Raw genomic sequence first — 24547 nt, 5'->3', positions numbered from 1 at the left:
GAGGCACCTGTGCCACAGCCCCCAGCCTGGAGGACGCACGTGTACTGGGCATGGCAGAGGCCCGGGATCGGGAAGTAGCCTGGCATATTCCATGAAAGGAAGCAGCCCAGGTGGCTGCAGCATAGGAAGGCGGGCGGGCAGGGTCCAGGTGGCAGATCTCCTTCCTTTTTAAGGCTGAATAATATTCCCCACCAGGTTTTTGATGACTCATGTGGTATCTGTCTTCCCTAGTAGCCTAGGAGCTCCCTGAGGGCTCTGTCTTGGTCCCCTGCACCCCCTGGCACCCAGCACAGAGCCTGACATCTGGCTTAGTAAACACTGCTGGTTGAGTGCTGTTCAGAGGGGCCCCAGTGTCAGATTTCTTGCTGGGAGGAAAGGTTGGAGGGACTTGTTGAGACTAGAATTTAAGAACCTTACTTGCTAGGTTATGGAGTTAAGGTTTTAGCCTCTAGGCACTTTCCTGTTCTTACTAGCCACCTAGGGAACTTATTAAAAATACATATTCCCAGGTCCCTTGCTCTGCAATGCACATTTGGGCTGGAACCAAGGAGTCTGTGTTTGGAAAGAGATATCAACTTTTATTTCCAAGATCAGTCAGGAACATTAAAATAAAGCCAAGTAATCACTCTTGGATGTAGTCTACATGGGGTTGGCCCTCAGCTCCAAGGTTTGCACTCACGACAAAATAATCTGAAAGAAAAGGCAAAAATGATTTCACTAAATCATGCATCTTTGTAAAAAGCATTAAAGTTTTTTGCTTTAAACAAACATTTTTTTGCTTTAAGCAAACATTAAACCTGTTTGCTCACATTATATCTGGATTCAGATGCAGCCACCACTAACCCATCAATAAATATCTCTAGCCTTGAATACACCACTTAAATTTTTGATTCCTTCCCAAAATGGGGCATACTTGCCTTTTCCACCTTGGAGGATTGAGCTGCAAAAGCAAGAAGCTAAAAGCATTTGTAAACCATAAAATGCCATTATCAGTGCTAGGGGGATATATTTATATAAATTGACATAAATTTAGATGACATTTGTTCAGTTCTTAAGCTTTTTCTATCCTGGCCACACAGAAAGATAGATAAACCTGACTCCAACTGAGTGATGGGGGACGAGATACCTTAATGACACTGAGCCACAGTTTCCTCAGCTATAAAAATGGGCATAATAGAGACTTCCCTGGCGGTCCAGCGGTTAAGACTCCGCGCTTCCACTGCAGGGGGCTCGAGTTCAGTCCCTGGTCAGGGAACTAAGATCCCACATGCCGTGCGGTGCTTTAAAAGAAAAAAAAAAGGGGCGTAATAGCCATGCAGTAGAATGCTATTCTGCACAAAACGAAGTGAGGTACTGATGCATGCTACAATGTGGATGAAACTTGAGAATATGATGCTGAGTGAAAGAAGCTAGACACCAAAGGCCACATTATTATATGACTCCATTAAAATGAAATATCCAGAATAGGCAAATCCATAGTGGCAAGAAGTAGATTAATGTATCCCTGGGGAGGTGGGGAGTAGGAGTGAGTGATGATGAGTATGGGGTTTCCTTTTGGGACGAGAAATGTTCTGGAATTAGTGGTGATGGTTGCAAAACTCTGTAAATACATCAAAACCCACTGAATTGTACATTTAAAAAGGGTGAATTGTATGCTATGCAAATTACATCTCAATAAAGTGAATAGATAACTGGGGGGTAATATATCTAACTCAAGGCAGTCGTGAGGATTAAGTAACTCATAGTTTATTCATGTGGCCCGAATGTGTAAAATGATTGAAGGGATTTATACACCAAGGGACCAAGCAGAAAATCTGGTTTCCATGTGTCAGGGTGCAGGGTATGATGAGACCCTGGTAGGGTCTTCAGGAGAGTCAGGATGGGATGGACTATATTTTCTTGTGCATCCTCCTTGCGGTGCCCATGGAGAACTAGGGCAGGGTGGGGCTTGGTCTCTGACCATTCAGTTGCTCCGGAATCTGTGTCTTCAAAGAGCATTCCAGTTGGTTCCTGGGATCGGCAAGTTTGGGAAACATGGTTTTAGGCTCATGGGGAACTGTAGGCAGTTTCTCAGAGCTAAAGGGCTTTAATGCTCCACTGGGACACCTAGAAAGCACTGGGCCTGTGCGCCATTGGGCTGTAGCTTTTGCAGAAGGTGCTGTGGGAGTGCAGAGCCTTGGGGTGTCATGAGTAGGGTTGGCTTAAGGGGGTAGAACCAGGGACACTGGCTCTTAAAACTCCTAACATGGGGTAGGTGCCCTTCCAGATTTCAGGCCAGCCCCTGTGGGGCTATGAGCAGGCTGCACAACACCAGCTTTTTTTTTTTTTTTTTTTTGAAACAAGCAAACAAAAATTATAATTTGCAGCTGATGGCTGACAGGCCCTGAATAAGCTGGCTTGGAGCCTGGGTGCTGGAATCTTGCACACAGTCGGCTCCGAGTGGAGATTTGCTGGTTGAGTGTGCTGGCTAAGTAGAAAGAACCTTTTCCAGGCAGAAATCTATTCAAGGGCCATGCTACCTGCCTGCAAGCCTCAGACGCTCCGTCAGTGTGTGTTAAACACAGGAATTAACAAAAGATGGAAAATACGAGGACTGAGAGCTGGCCACCGGCTTAGCCACGCAGAGGTCATTGATGGACTTGACCGATGCAGTTTCAGGGATGTGGTGAGCTGAAAGGATGTTGGGAGGTGAGAGGGTGGAAACCGCAAGAAGAGCTAACTCTTGAAAGGATTTTTGCTGTAAAGGGGAGCAGAGAAATGGGATGGTTCCAAGAGAAGGAATTGGGGTGTAGAGAGCTGTGGGATCGAATCTCTGTGTTGTACACCTGAAACTTACAGAATGTTATATGTCAATTATAGCTCAAAAAAAAGTTAGCTTAAAAAAGAGAGATCGAGCTATGGGGTTTTTGTTTGGTTTTCGTAAATATGGGACCTATTACCAGCATGTCTGCGTGCTGATGAGCGTGGGGCCTGCAGTGGAGAGGCATAAACTGATAGAGGAGAGTTAACTTAGAAGAAGGTTCTTTTTTTCCTGCTTTTTAATATTTATTTATTTACTTACTTATTTATTTTTTCTTTGGCCGCACCACGTGGCATGCAGGATCTTAGTTCCCCGACCAGGGATCGAACCCGTGCCCTTACATTGGAAGCGCAGAGTCTTAACCACTGGACCGCCAGGGAAGTCCCGATTTTTATTTATATTTAAAATTAAGGGCTTCCCTGGTGGCTCAGTGGTTAAGAATCCGCCTGCCAATGCAGGGGACACGGGTTCGAGCTCTGGTCCCGGAAGATCCCACATGCCACTGAGCAACTAAGCCCGTGCGCCACAACTACTGAGCCTGCGCTCTAGAGCCCGCAAGCCACAACTACTGAAGCCCGCGCACCTAGAGCCCGTGCTCCGCAACAAGAGAAGCCACCGCAATGAGAAGACCACGCACCGCAACAAAGAGGAACCCCCGCTCGCCCCAACTAGAGAAAGCCCGCGCACAGCAACGAAGACCCAACGCAGCCAATAAATAAATAAATAAATAAATTTATTAAAAATAAATAAATTAAATTCAATTAAAAAGTGTAGTTGATTTACAACATTATATTGGTTTCAGGTGTACAACATAGTGATTCAATATTTTATTGATTATACTCCATTTAAAGTTATTATAAAATATTGGCTATACTCCCTGTGCTGTACAACATATCCTTGTAGCTTATTTATTTTATAAATAAATAAGTATAGTAGTTTGTACCTCTAATCTCCTACCTCCATTTTGCCCCTCCCCACTTCCCTCTCCCCACTGGTAACCGCTAGTTTGTTCTTTGTATCTGTGAGTGTGTTTCTGTTTTGTTGTATTCATTCATTGATTTTATTTTTTAGATTCCACATATAAGTGACAACATAACAGTATTTGTCTTTCTCTGTCTGACTTATTTCACTAAGCATAATACCGTCCAAGTCTATCCATGATGTTGCAAATGGCAAAATTTCATTCTTTTTTTATAGCTGAGTAGTATTCTATTGTGTGTGTGTGTGTGTGTGTGTGTATCACATCTTCTTTATCCATTCATCTGTTGATGGACACTTAGGTTGCGTCCATATCTTGGCTATTGTAAATAATGCTACTGTGAACATTGGGGTGTGTGTATCTTTTTGAATTAATGTTTGCATTTTCTTTGGATATATACCCAGGACTGGAATTGCTGGATGCTATGGTAGTTCTATTTTTAGTTTTTTGAGGAACCTCCATACTGTTTTCCACAGTGGCTGCACCAATTTACATTCCCATCAACAGTGTAGGAGGGTTCCCTTTTCTCCACATTCTCTCCAACACTTGTTATTTGTGGCCTTTTTGATGATAGCCATTCTGACAGGCGTGAGGTGATATCTCTTTGTGGTTTTGATTTGCATTTGTCTGATGATTAGCGATGTTGAGCATCTGTTCATGTGCCTGTTGGCCATCTGTATGGCTTCTTTAGAAAAATGTCTGTTCAGTTCTTCTGCCCATCAGGAGAAGTTTCTTAAATGATAAGAATGGGACTCAGTGCTCGAGAGGTTGACCTCGCATGGGAGCCAAGACATTTTTCTGTTGTAGCAGGAGCAGTAGGTGCAGGTGGGTTGGTGGATTCCATGGTGGGAATTTGAGGGAATAAAGAAGAACAATCGGGGAGAAGGTCTAAAATAGCCGGGGTCGGGGAGTGCAGGAGCAGAATTAGTGGGGTGGGATTGCGGGGGGCTGGGCCCACCGAGGAGTCCACCAAAACCTGGAGGCCAGGCTGGCCCGAGAAGTGAGCCCTTGGCCCCAGTAGCTGTGATTGTCCCCGATGTGTATTTTATGTCGTCAGTATCAACATCGTCATCATCATACAAGGCATCATCCCCAGTTTTGGTGAAAATCTCCGCTCTGGCTCTTATTACTGCCTTTTCTTATTAACTCTGGTGCCCCAAAGCCTCTATGTCCCGGGGGATTAATGAGCGGAGATGCTTTGGGGCCCGGCCTGTGGCAGAGCCCCTGCCCGTGATGGATGGTGTGCTGAACACCAGCGTAACCAGAGCCCTCTCCAACTTGGAGGTGCTCCCTGCCTCCAAGCGTCTGGAGGAGTGGGTTCTCCCTCCTTCTGCCCCAATAGCTGGGGGACATTCTCCCCTAAGGGGCTCTCATTTCAGCTCCTGACAGGCCCAGACGCAGACCTTAGGTGGGCAGATGCGTGTACTGCTGACATAAGGGAGTGGCCTGAGTGTTGCTGCAGTGGTAGCACCCACGGAAGGCAATCAGGAGCCAGAACCTCTGAGCCAACCCCAGGTGACCGCTGTGCGAGCCACGGCTCAGAACCAGACGGTCAGGCCCAGGTCCCTCTGGGTCTGTGCTTCCGTTCTGACCCCGAAGCATCCAGGGGCATTCTGTTTGGATGGCCCTGCCTCATTTGAGCTGTACTCGGTGCTAACTGTGGAGAGCAGCACCCTGGAGGCCAGCGTGGTGATGGCCTCACCGGCAGTGACCAGCAGGGTCCCCAAAGGGCAACGAAGAGCGTTGGAGGATCTGGGTCTGTTTTCATTTCCTCACCTGCAAATCTCCTCTCCTTTTTTTCCCGACAAGCGGGGTTGGAGCTGGCAGGCCCGGCGAGGGAGTAGGAATCATGAAACTGGGAATCATGAAACTGGGGTGCCGATGATCACCCTTGGCTTGCGGCTGTCCTTGAGGAGGGCGCCAGCCCTCTCGGGACCCGCTTTGCTCTCTGCGCCATAGAGATAAGAGGTCCTCCCTGCCAAGCCCCCTGGCTGCCGTTTCAGTGGGGTGTTACACATGACATGCCACGTAACCCTCAAGCATTTCCCAAGGGTCCCACCCCTGCCACCCAGCGTTCCCAGCCCTGCAGAGAGCTACACGCTCTGTGCTGCCCCCAGGTGGGCCCTGTCCCGCGGGGGCTGATGACTGAGTCCCGCAGTGGCTTGGCAGTCGTCCCCAGGTTGGCACTGCGGGTGAACAACCATGAGATTTGCGGCCTTTCCTGGGATGTCAGTGACCGCAGGGGAGCCCAGGGCTTTGGGGCTCCGTGGACACCCTTTCAGTGCTCAGGCTGGCGGGGGAGGTGCCGTGCCTCCTCTCATAAGGTTACAGGACACGGACGGGGTCTGTGTCCCCCAGCCCTTCACACCTGTGAAATCCAGGCGTCAGTCTCCCCATTTATAAAGTGAGGGTTGAACTGGAAGGGGGCGGGGGTCCTGTACTGTTTCCTCCCAAGAAACCTTGGCGGAAGTCCAGTGTCTAACAGATAAAAGTGAGACTACTGTGGGGGGGCAGGGATTGGAAGCCCCCCAGCCCCCCACCCCTGTCCCTTCCAGCTCAGACTTTCATGCGGGTGTGTCTGCTCCTGCTTTTACCCCCAGGGGACAGGCAGCTAATCAGTGCTAACGTCACACACACTCCCTACGCCCCCGCCCGCCCCAGGCCTGGCGAGCTGGTCCCCGGGGCACAAGGAGCTGCCCCTTTCCCCTCTACGCCCCCCTCCCATTCATCTGGAGCCTGCCTTCCCTAGAGACAGATGGTAGGAGGGGAGGTATTGGGCGTGGGGAGCTGCCCACATGGGGGTAGATGAAGTTCTTTTAACGTCACCCACTTTGGTCCCTGATAGGGGGCCACTAGGTTTAGGAAGCAGAGAGCAGAGGAAGGGGGCTTTTCTAGAGGCAGCAGGAGAGAGACCCAGGGGAACCAGATGGGATGTTCTGAATGTGCCGGAGACCCCAGAGGCTGCCTGGGCCCCTCCCGTCCCCGCCAGCTGCCTTCCCCATGACTGCAAACATTAGGCAGGCTCCCCTGGCCTGGCTTGAAGGAGCTTCCAGACCTAATGGCCAGAATGCAACTGAATTGCGTTTGGATGGATTCCATCCTCTGTTGTCTCTGCACAGACTCACTCCTAAATTCCATCTGTGACGTCAAACCCCGGCTCATCACGGAAAAACAGATTAGGTTCTGTAAACTCAATTCTCTTGCTTTCCCTCCCAGTCAGGGTGTCTCGCCGCGGCCTCCACTCAGAGCAGCCATCTTGCCTTCCTACCTGCCCACCCTTCTGAGCCAAACCCTAATAATCACCCCCGTCTTCACTGATGACCCCCCGGGGGGGGGTCCCTGAAGACCTTTGGGACCCAGCTGGGGAGGCCCCGAGAGGTGTCCTGCCCTTGAGTCCTTGGGCAGAATCAGATGCTCTCAGTCAACTGCAGGCCCCTTTTCTCTGTCTTCCCACGTGGGTTCTGGTGGGACAGGCTGCTCGAGGAGGAGTCGGGTCACCCCTCCCCGCCCCTACTCTGCCCAGCGTCCAAGCCAGGGCTCCGGGCCCAGCAGGATGCAGCCTGGGACGCGCACCTTGTCCAGGGCTGGTCCCGCCCCCCGTGGCCTCCCTGATCGCCATGCCAGGTGGCCCCCACTCTGACTTCATCTGGCCCTTCTGTTCCCTCAAAGACACCGATGAACATGGGGGCTGGGGGTCCTTTCTAGGGTCGTGAATACATTGGTTCTGGAAGCCCAAGGCTTTTTTAGAGACAGATACCATACCTGAGGCCCTCTAGGGGGTCCGTCCCTGTTCTCCCTGGAGAGAGATGGGAGGGTGGTTTGTGTGCGGTGGTCACACAGACTCCTTGCCTGGCTTCCCGCGCACGAGGGCTTCTGCAGACTTTTTTATTTCTTTCTTTCCTCTCATTATTCCAGCCCCAAAAGCTGCCCTGTGGAAGGAAGTAAAATATAATTCTGTCTAACCCATCACGACTCCAGCGGGGACAGAGATGAAATGTGTGTCTGTCTTGTGAGCCCAGGCAGCCGGGGTGGGTGTAATAAGATTGTCTGAGGGTTCAGCTGCTGGGTGAGGAGACGGGCAGACGCCAAGTCACACTCCCTTCTCTCATTAGGGGGCTGGTGGCTGCCTGTGCCCCCCTGGCTTCAGACTCAGCCGGGAAGAAAACAAGGTGACTCTTGTGCCCTAACCAGGTCCGCATTCTGGCTGCAAAGCTAACCAGGACCTCCCAAGGGGCCTTTCGTCCTTCGGACGTTGGTGCCCTGGGTGCTGGGCTGTCTTTCCCTGATGCCAGTGCATGTAGTGTCTGCACCTGTACCTGCACCTGGCAGCCCAGCCTGGAAGCCCACAGGCCCTGTTCCCCAGGCACCTGTCTTCCAGACCTTGCTCAGCACAGCAGCACCTCCTAATTGCTAGCTGAGTGTTGGTTGGAACTGGACTAAGCGTTTTATGTGCACTATCTCATTTAATCCACAAGACAGCCCAGCGGGGTAGGTGCTATTCTCACCTCTATTTTGTAGAAGATCAAATGAAAGATCAAAGAGATTAAGCAACTTGCCCATGGTCACTGCTGGGAGGTGGCAGAAGGTCTGGCTGACTCAAAGTCCATCATTTTCACAACTACGCAGACTGCCCTTCTCTGACCGGTTATAAACATACGGCTCACACTCTGTTGCTGCTGTCTTGTGAAAAATCGAGTAATAGAGAAAAGTGCAAGTAACAGTTGCCCAAAATTCCATCGATCTGAGATAACCCTCTCCAGCATCCAGTGAACATTTTTTCAGATTCTGTACAGATATGTACAGAGTAGTAATAACGTTTTTTAAAACAATGGGTGGTACTCTACATGCATTTTAAAAATAAAAAATCAAATTTAATTTTACTTGAATTTAACCAAAGATAAATCACCTACTTGCACGTATCTAAAATGAAACAGAAGGGAATTGTTAAACTTCAGAAAAACATTTCTTCATCATAAGTGATAATAGTTCCTAACAGGTTAAAGTTAAGGTGAGAAAAGAGGGAAACAAACTTAACAGCTTTATTAGATATAATTCACATACCATACAATTCACATTTAAAGTGTACAATTCAATGGTTTTGGGCCTATTACATTAATCTTTAAAATTGTGATATATATTTATCTGTAACACAAAATTTGCCATTTTAACCATTTTTAAATGTACAATTGTGTGGCATTAGTACATTTACAATATTGTACAACTATTCCTACTACTATTTCCAAAATTTTTTTATCACCGAAATTGAAACTCCATAAGCATTCAACAATGACTATTCCCTTCTCTCCCTGGTAACCTCTAATCTACTTTCTGAGAGAAAAACTTTTAAAAGGTTAGAGTCATTAATTTTTTTAAGTAATAAAATTTATTTTTTAGGGCAGTTTTAAATTTACAGCAAAATTGAGAGGAAGGTACAGAGATTCTCCATATACTCCCTGCCCCCACACAAGCACAGCCTCCCCTATTATCAACATCCCCCTCCAGATGGTTCAGTACAACTGATGACCCTACATTGGTACATCATTATCACCCAAAGCCCATAGTTTACATTAGGGGTCACTCTTTGTGTTGTACATTCTATGAGTTTTGACAAATGTATAATGATACACATCCACCATAGTAGCATCATACAGAATAGTTCCACTGCCCTAAAAATTCCTGTGCTTCAACTGTTTATCCCTCCTTAGTTTTTTAACCTACATAATGAATCAAATTCCATGCTTCTGTTCTTCCACTCTCAATTTTTGTTAGTTATATTATTTGTGGACCTTGTCAAGGTTTTTGTATTCTATTCAATAACCATAATTGCCTTGGTTTCAAAAATATTAACTCAGTATTCACTAGGATTCCTCCATTGATGAACTTACTTTTATTTATCTTTTGGTTGGTTGGATTTTAGCATCAGGTAATTTTAAAAAGACGTTATAGATGTCTAGGCTCCTAAATGCATGTTTCAGAATGTCTGTTAACTTTATGCTTAAAGGACAACTTAGCTGGGTATAAAATTCTGGTTTACAATTTCTTTCTCTTAGAACTCTATAGGTATTGCTCCACTGTTTTCTGAAATTGTGTTGCTGAGGAGGATTCTGATTGTCCTCAACCCATCTCCCTGTGCCCCCTAGTTATATGATTCTTTCTTTATCCTTTAAGCTCAATAACTTTTTTTAGGATGTCTCGGTGTTCATTATACCATCAGGTTTTCCTGGACTACAGAATGGCAGTTAATCTGCAGAGTCAAGTCTTTTTTATTTCAGGGAATTTTTTTCATTATATATTTGAATACTTCCCCCACCCCCGTTCTATTATTCTATTTCCTCAGAGAAGCATACTAATTATGTATATGTTGGATTTCCTTTTGCCTCCCATATCTGTCATTTTGTCTTATTAGTCTTCATTTAATCTTGTGTGAGTTCCTCAAGCCCACCCACCATCTCTAATTGTTCACACTGTGCTTTGCCCCTTTATTCATTGCTTATAGTATAGCTTTTTGAAAAATATCTGTGATGTATTTATTTTTCTTTCCCATTTTTCCCTGAACTCTGCTAACCAGCCTTTCAACTTTCATCTCTTCTGTCATCCAATAATTTCTTTTTTAAATTTCTATGTTTCCTTCCTTCCACTCCTCTGCCCCCACCAGTTTCTAAGAGATTATATCTGTAATTTCTCTGAGTCAATGGAGAACAGTTTTTTCTGAAGTCTTTCTGCATTTCTGTGGATGATTCCTCTTGTGATGCATGTTCTTCACTTGCCCCCCACCCTTAATGCATAGGACCCATGTGAGTTCCTTTCTGACTATTGTTCTCTAGCTACCTTCTAAATAGCAGCGTGTGGGAAATGCAAGGAGTGATCTGGAGCAGCCTGCAGCTGCATTTTGGGCTTATTTATTGTCTGGAAGACTCTCTTCCCAGAGCTGTTTTTTATCCTGTGCCCAGGGATTCCAGCTCTCTCAGGTTTGGGGGTTCATGCCGTCATCGTGGTTCACAGAAAAGCTCTTTAGGTCTCTGACTCTCTGTATTATGACCAGCCCCTCGCTGCCCCTTCTCCCTCCCAAGCCCCACTTCATTCCTTTAGCTGGAGAACTAGGTTCTGTCATAGAAATGGCATACTGGTGTGATTTTCCCATTGGCTCTCACTCCCCTTCCATTCCATAATGTAAAATTGCATCTCTGCGTGTACTCAGCTGTTCACAGTAGCCCTATTCCCGTCAGCCCCAAATTGGAAATTCCCCAAATGCCCATCAACAATGGAATGGTTAAATCAATTATAGAATATTCACCCAGTGAAATATTAGACAGGAGTGAGAGTGAGCCCTCTACAACTACATGCAACAAATTGGATGAACCCCAGGAACATGATGTTGATCAAAAGCAGCCAGAATCAAAAGTGCACTTACAACATGATTCCATATGAAACTGCTCATTCGGTGGGTCAAAGACAGTTGGATATTGGCAGTTCGTAGGCTTCAACCTAGTGCAAAGTACAAAACAGGCAAAAGGCAGATGGTTATCCATGGTTGGGGAGGTGTGCCTGGGGGAGGGTGCTTCTGGGTTATTAATTTTCTGTTTCTCGATCTGGGTGCTGGCTGTATGGGTGTGTTCAGTTTGTGAAAATATCTGTACTTATGATATGTGCACGTTCCTGGATGTATGTAGTACTTCAATAAAAAGTAGAAAACAGAAGACAGGGTGATGGCTCTCCTCCCCCGGGGGCATCCACAGCCCTAGACTCCATCGTTCCATGTCTTTCAGGAGGTGATATTTGTTCAGAGGTCCGAGGTGGCACATGTTAGCTGTCAGCATGTTCCTTCCTCCCAGCTCAGACCTTGTGGTGTCCGGCTGGTATCCTTCATGGCCTGTGGTTCGGGGACGCAGCCATTTCCCCGTTTCTCGGCCGTGGTGACTTTTCTCTATCTTTAGTCGCTCTGTGTCGTTTTGAGAACGGAAGTGCTCCTACTCCTCTGTCTTCAACAGGAAGTCAGGATAGTTGTCTGCACCAACTAGCATAGGTGTAGAAAGAAACAGATCTGGCTTTCTTAAGTAAATAAAATGCTAGTATCTGATGAGACAAGAGACTGTTGGCCCCTTCAGAGTGATCTCCCTGAAAGACAGCCCCCAGAGGGGCCAGTGTCCCTCTCCCGAGCACTGTCCCTCTTGCTGGGAGTGACCCAAGGGGGTCACAGTGACCCAGAGAGCAGCCCTGGTGGGTGTGGGTGACCGCAGACCTCCCCCAGGGCTGCTCGGAAAGACGGCTTGTCTTCTGTGTGGAAGTGCTTGTTGAGAAACTTATGCTTTGTGGTTACACCCTGTCTGGCGAGTCTGTCTTTCCTCCCCAGGGAGAGAGCCTTCTCGAAGCAAGTGATGGTCTCTTGTCACCCTGCTCCCGCCCCACCCGACCCTGAACTCCATGGGCGCGCGGGTGTGGCTGTCATGCCCGGCTGCAGGGAGCAGCTTCGCCTCAGCCTTGAGCACAGCCCGCCCTGTGGAGAGTGGCCGCCGGTGGCCTCCGTGCCCCCACTGCCCTGGCCCCGTCCTCCAGGCACGTGGCGTGGCGACGCTGGGGGTGCGCCAGTGGGAGGTGGCTCCGATGGGGCGGCGCGTTCCCGCCTCGGGGTCTTTGTTCGTGCTGTTCCTTCCCCCAGAGCGTCCTCCTCCCACCTGCTCTGCTGAACAGAATCTCCCTGATGCTGGGAAACCCAGCTCACGCCGTTTGAAAGCTCCACGTTCTGTGAAGCCTTTCCCAAGTCCCTCTGGACTGAGAGACGAACACCCCCTGGCAGGGGAGCACTTCACCCGCACTCATCTCGGTGACACTGGCGATGACTCTGGACAGCGGGTGGCATTATCCCCGTTTGACGTATGGTGAGACCGAGGCTCGGCGGGCACGGATCACCCGGCTGGGAAACGCGCTGTCAGCTTGCGACCTCGGAACCCCGGGGGGGAGCGCCACTGTGACTGCTGCACGTTTTGTGTCACTCTTAGAGTTCTGAGTCCTCTCCTATCATTAGTCACCACGCACTTAACTATAACTAGACAGGACCGTTTATTTTGTTCTTTCCTTCTACATACCTGCCTCTGTCACGCTTTGGCCCCTGTTGGGTGCAGGCACAGCTGTCTTCCTCTAGCCCAGCAGGAGATGGAAATGCAGCCTAAGCGGCGTGTTGTCTTCCGGGGGCCGTCGTGGGGTTATTGCCCTTGGTCGGCCCTAAGCTTCGCCTGCGAGCCCGGCTCCCCCAGGACAGGGGAGCCGCTGAGGGACCTCTGGGTATGTGTCCCCTCCCTGTCTCTGTGCCCTCAGGCTGCACGTGGAGATGTGGATGCCCCCTGTGGGATTACAGCTCACTGGGTAGCTCGTCTTTGGGAGAAGAAAGCGGAGACTTGGGGAGGAGAGGAACGTTATCCTGTGTGTGTTCCAGACACGTGTTCACAGGGTCCCCGAAATCGAGAACCAAGCCTGTGTCTGGGTGCTGGCTCACGCTCTGAGAGTCCATCCAGGTGTTAGGATGGGGGGACGTGGAGGCTGTCGGGGGGGAATGGAGGCTTCGAAGGAAAAAGCATAGTCCGGCCCCACGTCCTGCCCTGGTGCCTGGTGGGCTGGAAGAGGCAAACCAGTGGACATTTGGTCTGACATGTGTGGGCGAGCTCAGGCAGGTCATTTACTGTGGAGCCGTGAAGAGCCCAGAAGGGCAGATTGCTTAGAGTTTCTCGAGAACATATAGAGATTGCATCTGACCTCTTTGTTAGCAATTTAGATGACGACGTGGACTTGCCCAAGCTCACTCTGGGTCATTGCCTTATCCCTTGCCACAGAAGGAGCCCACAGAACCATGTGGAAAAGCTTTGGAAACGTGGCCCTTATCGAACCTAGGTTTTCCCTTTCCTGTCTCCAGTCCGCATTTCATCCAGCCTCTCGCAAGCATACGGTTCTCTCTCCTTTGTTTGTGTCAGGAGGTTCCCAAATCGGGTGCCTGTCCTACCTTCTTGGGGGTGTCAGCCTGGGTGCCTTGCTGCCCCAGCTGAGCCCAGGGTCTTGTTTCCTTGTTTTGGCTATGCCTCGAGGCTTGCGGGATCTTGCTAGTTACCCGCCAGGGATCGAACCCGTGCCCTCGGCAGTGAAAACGCAGAGTCCTAACCACTGGACTGCCAGGAAATTCCCTCAGCGTCTTGTGTCACACCCTCTTGTGGAAGGAGGTGGCGCCTTGGGGGCTCTGGACCATCACTCGTCTCTCCTGCGGCCTCAGCTTCCAGCCAGACTTGAGCTTGGACCTGTGGGTCTCAGAGCCGAGTCCAGACAGCCTGCAGCCTCTGCTTTCTCGTCCTCCCGGACAATTTCAGCTCGGGCCCTGAACCCACGTGCCCTCTTAGCTGTTGGCTGGACCCACACCTTCAAAGAAGGTTAGAGGTGATGTTTGCACATGAGCAAGGCCTCTGGAGAGTTGAGTCCTCCCCTCTGTGGTAAGCTCAGCGGTCCGGGGTTGATCAGGGAAGAGACAGGACCAGGAGGGGCAGTAACAAGCTTTCCTAGATGGCGCTGGGACAGGTTTGCTAGGGTGGAAAATTTCTCCCAGCAAGAGGTCTTCCAGATACAGTGATGTGGGACCACCACCCAGAAAGGGAGAGGGGGAGTTAGACAGGGGGCTCATGTGTCTAGGTGACATCGCTCAGAATCACGATGGAGAGCCTCTGGGTCACAAAACTCCCCCTTTGGGGTCTTTTATGAACTCAGGTTTGTCTCATCTATGCCTAGCAGATGTCGGGTGCAGTTTCTGGGGTATGTAAAGTAGATGAGCTCTAATTGGCTAAAAAGATGTTTATCTGGACTGTATTTCAAGCAGTTGGATAAGTGAGAGGTTGAGTTTGGTGCTGGGTGTTTTGGGGGGCTAATAGTCCTACCTGCTGTAAAGAAGGAAACAACATGGGGGTCATTTTAGGCTAATAACGTGGGGGCCATCCCCAGCCTCCATCTCTCTCCTTAGGTGGTTTATTAAAGAATTTCTTTCCACCTTACGTACTGAAGGTCCCAAGAGTTCTGGTATACATGCTTTTCGCAATCTCGTTAGTTATCCAGCAATGCGTTAGGGCCTGGGTGACGCTCAGGCCTCGCACACATGGCGCCCTGGGGAAGCTGCCCGCCCGGTCGGCCCTCGCTTTTATCACTTAGCCAGCATCCTGCCTCCAGTCCCTGTGAATCCTCACTGGCTGCTGTCCCCGGCGTGGTCCTTCTAAACTACTATCCTGATTCTGCCACTGCCTGTCTTAGAAACCTTCACACGGCTTCGAGTTAACAGCATCCAGTCTCTCTGGGGGTGACCAACTATATCCACAGCAAAGCCCCCACCACCTAGGGGACAGATTATGATGGGTGATTTCATTTTCCAGATCTCTGCGGGTATGCCTCCTTCAAGCATTAAGTTTTGTTTTGTTTTTTTTAAATATGATTGCTTTAGGTGCAAGTCTTCATCAAATATATTGTCATCTTAAATACAAGTTACTGTGAACACATTGCTTGCTTATGTTTTTTAAATAGCTTTATTGAGATATAATTCACATGCCGTGCAATCCACCCATTTATCTTATTTTCCTCTTCTACCTCCAAGACCTAGCCCAATGTCGGCAATAGAGTAGGTATCAATAAGCAATTGGTGGTGGATTGAACTGAAACTAGACTCAAGGTCACCTCTTTTGATAACTCGGGATCTCCTGCCAGGAAGCAGTGCTGCCATCTGCACCCGGTGACAGGAGCAGAACCGATTGCCCTGATGCCGAATGGTCCCAGACTGCTGATTTTTTAAATTCTCACGTCTGTTTTTCGTAGTTTTGTCTGTCCTGCCTTCTTGCCGGCCGTCATCACTTGCTGCTGTCACCGTGCCAGCCTCCAGCCACTCCAGAACATGGGGGAGCTGAGGCTGCAGGCTGTTAGAACTTTGCGCAAAACAAGAACGCGAAGCTCTTGACTCTTAGAGGATGCGATGCCCTCCCATCGCCTGGCCCTCGCTAGCAGGATAACAATCCTTTATTTCCTCGTGGCTGATCAGAGTTTATACATGTCCTCTACGCAGTTGCTTAGCAAACAGGGAAAATGGAGGCTGGGGAGGTGAGGGAACTTGCTCAAGGTCACGCAGTGGGCTCAGGGTCACACGGTGGGCTCATGGCTGACTTGAGACCAGAACTCTAGCCTGGGGTCTAGACCAGGCCCTTCCTGTGCTACTTTACCCATCAGCTTTTGCAGAAAGTGACTCTCCTGTCCTCTCTTTCTCTCTCAGGGGTCCTTGGTGAATTTTGTCATGGTTATTTAAGGAACCTCGCCTAGAAGTCCCAACGCACAGTTCCCCATTGACGGGAAGGCTTGGACTCCAAGATGATTATAAAGGAATATCGGATTCCTCTGCCAATGACCGTGGAGGAGTACCGCATTGCCCAGCTGTACATGATACAGGTGGGTGGTGAGGCCGTGCACACAGCAGCTCTCAGCACCGGCGTGGAGGGTTGGGTGGCACTGTGGCCTTCACAGCAGTATCTGCCCAGTAGGCTTCTGGTCAGTGTCTGAATTGCACTGGAGCTCTGGCTTCCAAGCATGAAGCCAGGCACATGCAACACGCCGTGGATGTTTGTGGCATTGGATTGTCTCGCCAGCACTGTATTCACAGCACTGACAAGACTAACACTCTTTGTATATAACACCCATCCTCTTACTGATCCAGATATTATCCTTGTGTTTAGTCAGCTTGGGCTGTATAACAAAATGCTATAGACTGGCTGGCTTAAACAATAGACGTTTATTTCTCACAGTTCTAGAGGCTGGGAAGTCCAAGATCAAGGTGCTGACAGATTTAGTGTCTGGTAAGGGCCCTCTTCCTGGCTTACAGACGGCTACCTGCTTGCTGTGTCTTCACACGGCATAAGGAGCCAGGGAGCTCTCTGGGGCCTCCTTTATAAGGGCACTAATTCTATTATGAGGGCTCCACCTTCATGACCTAATCACCTCCCAAAGGCCTGACCTCCTAGCGTCATCCCATTGGAGGTTGGGGCTTCGACATATGAATTTGGGGGACGAGGGACACAAACGTTCAGTCCATGACAATCCATTTGACAGACAGGAAGGTGCAAGGCCCAGAGAAGTTAAGTGACTTGTTCAAGAGCGCACAGCCTGCCTCCCGGCTCCAGGTACGCACTTTCCTCATGCCTTAGGCTGAGTGGCTGATTTACAGAGTCACAAATGACTTTGAGGATGACCGGGCCTGTGACAAACCAGAGATGATCACCCCACCCCAGATGTTGCTGGCCTGCCTACTCAGTGCCTGACTAACCTGGAACCCAGGATAGGGAGACCCAGGATCGGGTCCTCATGGCCCAGGTGTGACCACAGCTCCTGCTCGTTGGGGTGCTGGCTGCGGTCCTGCCCCCCATGGGGCAGCTTCTCCCCCATCCCAGCTTCCCTGCCAGCCTCTTGCTCATCCTCGGTGCCCCAGCCCTTTGCCTGGCCTGGCAGCTTTCCTCCCAGTTGGGGGTCTGATTATGAACCTGCTCCTGGCCTGGCTCTGGCTCTTCTGGGTACACGGACGCCTCGGTGCAGCCCCTGGCTGTGCAAGCATCACACGGGGTCATCAGGGCAGAGAGAGCCCGGCAGGGCCTGCACCTTCATCCCGAGTCTGACCCGGCCCTCAGCGTGGGAAGCTTGGCTGGGAAGAGAACAGAAGGCCAACTCAGCCTCTCTGGGGGGCTGTTTGCTCCACGCTGCTTCAGAAGCGCCACTCAATTCCCTCTTGAACCACTTACCCAGTAATTATTCCTCGAGAGTGGGGAGAGGTGAGACTGGCATCAGCCCCCCAACTCCAGGCACTCTGGAAATCTCTCAGCCTGTTCAAGGATCAGGCTGATCTGCCAAAGGCACTGTTTGTCCTGTGGCTTCTTCATTCCTCCCCGAGCCAGGGGAGCCCTGGACCCTGACCCCGGACCACAGCAGATGGTCCTCAGCTCTGCTAGGGGGCTGGGAGCGTCAAGATCCCAGGAGGCTGACTTTTAGCTTCCAGTTTATCCCAAGCTTTTTCAAGTATGTAAACACCTCTGACTCAGGGCTCCTCAGACACCTGCCATCTGCACCCCCTGTTTTAAGGTGCTTTTTTCAACATCTATCCCATGGCTCCAATTAATGTGAAACCTTCCCAGCCTCCCAGGTGATGCCTCCTACAGCCCCACTGATACTGTGTGCCGCTCGAGGCCAGCCTGCTCTGCTCCCGCTCTGGCATTTGTCTTACCCGCCTCTGGCTCCACGGTTCCGGGGGGCTTCCATCCACTGTGGGGGTGATGGACAAGCCCATTATCTCCACTGTGTGACAGTTTCATGGGTGTGAACGTACATCACAGCTCGCCGGCTGTACCTTTACAAATAGATGGTTTATTGTCTGTCAATCCTACCTCAATAATGCTGTTTAAAAACTAAGTGAAATTCACCAGACTTTTCTGTGTCCGGCCTGGGAAAGGGCTGGGCTACAGAGACAAATAAAAGGTGCTTTCTGCGCTCCAGGATTGCCTGCGGGGAGACAGACGTGTATGCAGCCCACTGAGTAGAGGCGGGGCTAGGAGGCGGGGAGCCCAGTGCCCCAGGAGGGCCTCCATTCTGAGCTGGGCCTTACGAGATGGATGGTCCATCAAGGAAGGCAGCTTCGTTTTTCTGGAAAGAAGAGCAAGACTTTAGGTCATTGCCCGCTGATCCCGCTTACCAGCTGGGGTGGCAGCTAGGAAGAGGCCGGCCTTCTGAACAGGCCACCTCCTCCCTGAGGTTGTGAACAAGATGGGCTCATGTATCAAACTGCCTCATACCTGCCTGACCAGCACTCAGTAATGTACATGTTGTTCAAGGTTAAAAAAAAGAAAGAAAGGAAGGAAGGAAGGAAAGAAAGAAAGGAAAAAAGAAAAATTCGTCTGGCTGGGAGAGAGCCTTCCATCCTAGGAGGTGCCCAGCAAACGGAGGGAGCGATCAGAAGCGGCTTAGCCAGGACCCTGGACAGCTCTGAGAGCCGCCTGATTGGCCGGGGTTTCTTGGACTTTGAATCCTTTACCCCCCACCCCCTTCATCCGGTGCTTTTTCTGCACCAGGCCCCTGGCGGCTCAGGCTCCTCCCTTGCAGACCCCAGGCCCCACGGATGGGGGAGGGGAGAAAAGGAGCGGGGAGGGGCCTTCACCCGGCCTGTGCGGGCAGGGTAAGGTAGGTCAAGCCCGCAGTCTCCAGGGAGGCACCACAGCATCGCTTGCTTGCGGGGGTGGTTGGCAGGGATGGGCAGTGGCTTCTGATGTGAGCAGGACCCTCCCCTCCTCCTCTTCTCCCCTCCCCCATCCCTGGGGCCTGGGGTCTGTGCAGCCCCAGTGAGGCCAGGTGGGAGGCACCCTCCCCGCCCCTGCTCCCTCTCTGGCCTTCCCTGTGCCTTCTCTGCCCTCGGATCCCTGGCAGGCCGGGCACCCCACCTCAGCCCTCAGAGACTTCGTGTGCCCTGACCCCTCTGACCTGCACGTCCTCTTCTCACCGAGCCACCCGGCACCCCAGACGTTTCATTCCCTGGGGCTGCCGTAACAAAGCACCACAAACTGGATGGCTTAAAGCAACAGAAATTTATTCTCTCAAAGTTCTGGAGAACAGAAGTCCGAAATCAAGGTGTTAGCGGGCCATGCTCCCTCTGAAGGCTCTGGGGGGCTGGGGGGAATCCTCCCTTGCCTCTCCCAGCTTCTGGTGGTGGCTGGCAATCCTTGGCATTCCTTGGTTTAAAGCTGTTTCACTCCAGTCTCTGCCTGTGTTGTCACATGGCTGCCTGCCCTCTGTGTGTGTCTGTGTCTCCGTTTTCTCTTCTTATAATGATCTCTTCTCATTGGATTTAGGGCCCACCCTAAATTGTCTAATCCATCTAAGTTAAGATGACCTCATCTTAACTAATTATCAATACATCTGCAAAGACCCTATTTCCAGATAAGATCACAGTTTGAGATTCTAGGTAGACATGGATTTGGTGGGGGAGGCCTTTAACCCACTACACTGGGGCTTGGGCAGACAGGTAGCCCCATCACCACTTACAGTTTTAGAAACTGAGACCAGACACAAGAAGCAACTTGTCCAGGATGAGAGAAAGTTGGCCACAGGGTTAGGACTACAGTCTCTGTACTTGCTCCATAACTACTTATCAGCACCTACCTTGTCCCGAGGTGTTTTCCTTGAGGCGCTCACTGCTTTGGGCGAGCAGGCCCTGGAATCCAACAGGTCTGAGTTCGTCCTGGCTCTGCTGTTTGGTAACTGCGTAACCTTGGATGGGTCACTCGGCCTCTCTGAGCCTCCACCTTCCCATCTGTACCTTGGGGGTGATAGTAGTCCTGCACTCTTCTCAAGGGCTCATTGCAGTAACTATATGAGAAAGCGCATGCCAGGCGCTTAGCACAACTGCTAATAAACGAAGCTACTGTAAGAGGCGGGAGCTTGGAAAGCATCCGGGAAATGGTCGCTGTTTTCATTCCGGAATCTGGGCCACGTTCCAGGAGCTCCTTTAAAGAGTGAGGAATGGCATGTCCCTGCTCTGACTCCATCTGTGGCCTCAACCAGGGTCTGTTGTTTTTCTGAAGGGGACTCAGTGTCTCTGGCCATGGAGATATATCACGTCTTTGTGCCTTGGAGAGGGTTTGTGCCCCGAGGGCGAGGCAGTGCTGTGGGGAGTGCCTGTGTACGTGTGCGTGCACTCAGGTGCGTGCATGTGTGAGTGTATGCGCACCTGCTGTTCAGGAAGCTGACCGAAGATGGCCTTGGTGATGCTGTCATGTCACCATGGAAACAGATGCTGGGCTTAAAGTCACCAGCACCTTGACCACGGGGTTTTGTGCAGAAGTGGAAACCGGAGTTTCTGGACCCTGGGAAGGACGTTCGTGGCAGAAAGACACTTGGAGGTGACCCAGGCATCACATCTCCCGGGCAGTGCCTCCGAAGCCCCTTCTCACTCCTCGTGTTTGATCTCTCTGAAATCTTAGTTGAGTACTAGAGGCAAGGTGGTTTTTTATTTGTTTGTTGGTTTTGTTTTATACCAGATTTATTGAGCTGTAAGTCCCACACCACACAATTCACACATTTAAAGTGTACAGTTTAGTGGCTTTTAGCACATTCACAGAGTCGTGAAACCATCACAATTCTAGAGCATTTTCTTCATCCCATAAAGAAGTCGCTCTGCATTTTCCCCCAACCCCCAGGCAACCAATAATCTACTTTCTGACTCTCTGGATTTGCCTATTCTGTACATTTTATACAAATGGGATCATATAGTATATGGCCTTTTGTGTCTGGTTTCTTTCACTCGGCATGTTTTCAAGGTTCATCTATGTAGTAGCATGTGTCAGGACTTCATTCCTTTTTACAGCCAAATCATGTTTTATTGTATGGATATAATTCGTTTATCAGATATATTATTTACAAAAAATTTTCTCCCATTCTGTGGATTGTCCTTTCACTCTCTTGATAGTGTCCCTTGATGCACAACAGGTTTTTTTTCATTTTGATGAAGTCCAATTTAGCTATTTTTTCTTTGGTTGCTTATGCTTTGGGTATCATATTTGAGAAACCATTGTCAAATCCAAGGTCATGAAGATTTGCCCCTATGTTTTCTTCTAAGAGTTCTATACTTTTAGTTCTTACAATTAGGCCTTTGATCCATTTTGAGTTAATCTTTATATGTGGTATGAGATAGTAGTGCAACTTCATTCTTTTGCACGTGGGTATCCAATTGTCCCAGCAGCATTTGTTGAAAAGACTTTTCCCTCCTGCATTGAATGGTTTTGGCACCCTTGTTGAAAATCAATATATATAGTGTATAGATCTGTGGGTTTATATCTAAACTCTCATCTCCATTCCATAGATCTGTCCTATGCCAGTACTATACTGTTTTGATTACTATAGTTTTTTTTTTTTTTAAAGAGCTACTACCACCCGCAACAGGTGGATGAATCTTTTTTTTTTGGCTGCGTTTGTCCTTCGTTGCTGCGCACGGACTTTCTCTAGTTGTGGCGAGCGGGGGCTACTGTTCGTTGCGGTGCAAGGGCTTCTCATTGCGGTGGCTTCTCTTGTTGCGGAGCATAGGCTCTAGGCGTGCGGGCTTCATTAGTTGTGGCACACAGGCTCAGTAGTTGTGGCGCATGGGCTTAGTTGTTCCGCGGCATGTGGGATCTTCCCAGACCAGAGCTTGAACCTGTGTCCCCTGCATTGGCAAGCGGATTCTTAACCACTGCGCCACTAGGTAAGTCCCTACTATAGTTGTGGGTTTTTTTTAAATTTATTTATTTTTGGCTGCATTGGGTCTTCGTTGCTGCATGCGGGCTTTTCTCTAGTTGCGGTGAGTGGGGGCTACTCTTCGCTGTGGTGCACGGGCCCTAGAGCTCGTGGGCTTCAGTAGTTGTGGCATATGGGCTCAGTAGTTGTGGCGCACAGGCTTAGCTGCTCCGTGGCATGTGGGATCTTCCCAGACCAGGGATCAAACCGTGTCCCCTGCATTGGCAGGTGGATTCTTAACCATTGTGCCACCAGGGAAGTCCCCCTACTATATATAGTTTTATAGCAAGTTCTGATATCGGAAAATGTGAGCATTCCAACTTTGTTTTGTTTTCAAAATTGTTTTGGCTGTTTGAGAGCCCTTGAAATTCCATATGAATTATAGGATCAGTTTTTCCTTTTCTACCAAAACTGCCATTGGATTTTGATAGGGATTACACTGGACCTGCAGATTGCTTTGCGGAGTATTGACATCTTAACAATATTAAATCTTCCAGTGCATGAACACAGATATCTTTCCATTTATTTAGATCTTCTTTAATTTCTTTCAGCAATGTTTTATAGTTTTCTGTGTACAAGTCTTGTACCTCCTTGGTTAAATTTATTCCCAGGTATTTTATTCTTTTGGATGCTATTGTAAATGGAAATGATTTCTTTATTTCCTTTCTGCATTATTTGCTTTTGTGTGTTGATTTTGTATCCTGCAACTCTGTTGAATATATGTATTAGGTCTAACAGATTTGGGGGGGACTCTTTAGGCTTTTCTGTATATGAGTGTGTCATCAACAAATTGAGACAGTTTTACTTCTTCCTTTCCTATTCGAATGCCTCTTACTATTTCTTTTTCTTGCCTAATTTCTCTGGCTAGAACCTCCAGTACAATGTTGGCTAGAGGTGAGAAAGCAGGCATCCTCATCTTGTTCCTGACCTTGGGAACACTTTCAGTCCCGGCACACTCAGGAGTCAGAACGGAGGAGTTTGCACGTGCAGTGCTGGGCTCGGAGAGGGAACCGTGGCCCCTTCAGTCTCCTGCATGAGTGCTGGGGCACGTGGAGCCGAGGGGGTGGGGGGGTGTCCTGAAGTGACACAGGAGGAGTCAGCCTGGTTGGCCAAAACCCCACCCCCCATTCAGCACCCTCGGCCAGTCTCCTGAACCCCTCCCCCTCTGCAGAGTGCCCTGGACCCACACATCGCTGGTGCTTTTGTCCCCACAGAAGAAGAGCCGTAACGAGACGTTCGGTGAAGGCAGTGGCGTGGAGATCCTGGAGAACCGGCCATACACGGACGGCCCTGGCGGCTCCGGGCAGTACACACACAAGGTGTACCATGTGGGCATGCACATCCCCAGCTGGTTCCGCTCCATCCTGCCCAAGGCGGCCCTGCGGGTGGTGGAGGAGTCCTGGAACGCCTACCCCTATACCCGAACCAGGTGAGCCTGCCCTCAGCCTCATGCTGTCTGCTGGGGAAGCAACCCTGCGGCATAGATCCTGGTGCGGGCCCCCCAGACAGGCTCAATCCCCACACCCCAAGGAACCCTGGCTCCTGGGGAGCTGAGCCTCCATTCTGAGTGATACCCTGAAGGTCCCCCAGGTTCCCCGTCAAAGAACAGGCAGGAGAGGGAAGGGTATACCCCTAGGTGTCTTCTAGCCTGCCAGTGGGGGAGACCAGGAAGGCATGAGTCCAGCGAGGGCCATCTGAGAGTCCTTTGCCATCTGGGAAGGCTCAGGGAATACAAACTCACTTTAATGTTCACCTGGGAATGCAGGACAGTCAACCAGCTGGGAAGAAACACAAGCTGAGGGTAGACCAGATGGCCCAGAGATTCCCTCCAACCCTGAGACCTTCAGCAACTATGATGATCTTTTATAACAAACCATGTTGAGCAGGGCTTTCTTTGGATCCCTCTGGTAGGGGGGCTCTTCACTCTGTGGCTCCCACCCAATATAGCTGAGCACTGCTTCGTTAGAAGAGATCGGGGGCTGCTCCCAGCTGGCCACTCACTTGCTGAGCTGGTGGAGTCCCCATGAATCTCCTGGGGCTTCCTTCCCCAGGTCGTTGAGGGCCTGGAGCTTGCTGGAGGATCCATCCAGGTTATTCCTCTTCCCAGCAGCACTTTCCTCCTCTGAGCTCATCTCCAGTCGAGAGAGGGGCATTGGGGGCTTCCCTGGTGGCGCAGTGGTTGAGAGTCCGCCTGCCAATGCAGGGGACACGGGTTCGAGCCCTGGTCCGGGAAGATCCCACATGCCGCGGAGCAGCTGGGCCCGTGAGCCACAACTACTGAGCCTGCACGTCTGGAGCCTGTGCTCCGCAACAAGAGAGGCCACGATAGTGAGAGGCCCGCGCACCGCGATGAAGAGTGGCCCCCGCTTGCCACAACTAGAGAAAGCCCTCGCACAGAAACGAAGACCCAACACAGGCATAAATAAATAAAAATAAATTAAAAAAAAAAAAAAGAGAGAGGGGCT

The 24547-nt window shown here is 50.0% G+C and overlaps 1 protein-coding gene across 7 annotated transcripts in view; it reads left to right on the top strand.

The window, feature by feature from the left end:
• The window catches only part of PITPNM2 (phosphatidylinositol transfer protein membrane associated 2), a 143187-nt gene that overhangs the window by 92515 nt on the left and 26125 nt on the right, over nucleotides 1–24547 (top strand). For all 7 annotated transcript variants that reach the window (XR_009697428.1, XM_061170407.1, XM_061170411.1 and 4 more), the window contains 2 exons: nucleotides 16057–16229; nucleotides 23297–23511. Coding sequence is in view for 6 of the 7 variants with exons in the window: in XM_061170407.1 (XP_061026390.1) it covers nucleotides 16152–16229; nucleotides 23297–23511 (293 nt within the window). In the remaining variant the exon portion in view is untranslated. The remainder of the gene's footprint in view (nucleotides 1–16056; nucleotides 16230–23296; nucleotides 23512–24547) is intronic.

Source organism: Eubalaena glacialis, chromosome 15, assembly GCF_028564815.1.
Source record: "Eubalaena glacialis isolate mEubGla1 chromosome 15, mEubGla1.1.hap2.+ XY, whole genome shotgun sequence".
Classification (NCBI taxonomy): Eukaryota; Metazoa; Chordata; class Mammalia; order Artiodactyla; family Balaenidae; genus Eubalaena; species Eubalaena glacialis.
The sequence above is the reverse complement of the archived record's forward strand: the minus strand, read 5'-3'. Positions and strand labels throughout refer to the sequence as shown.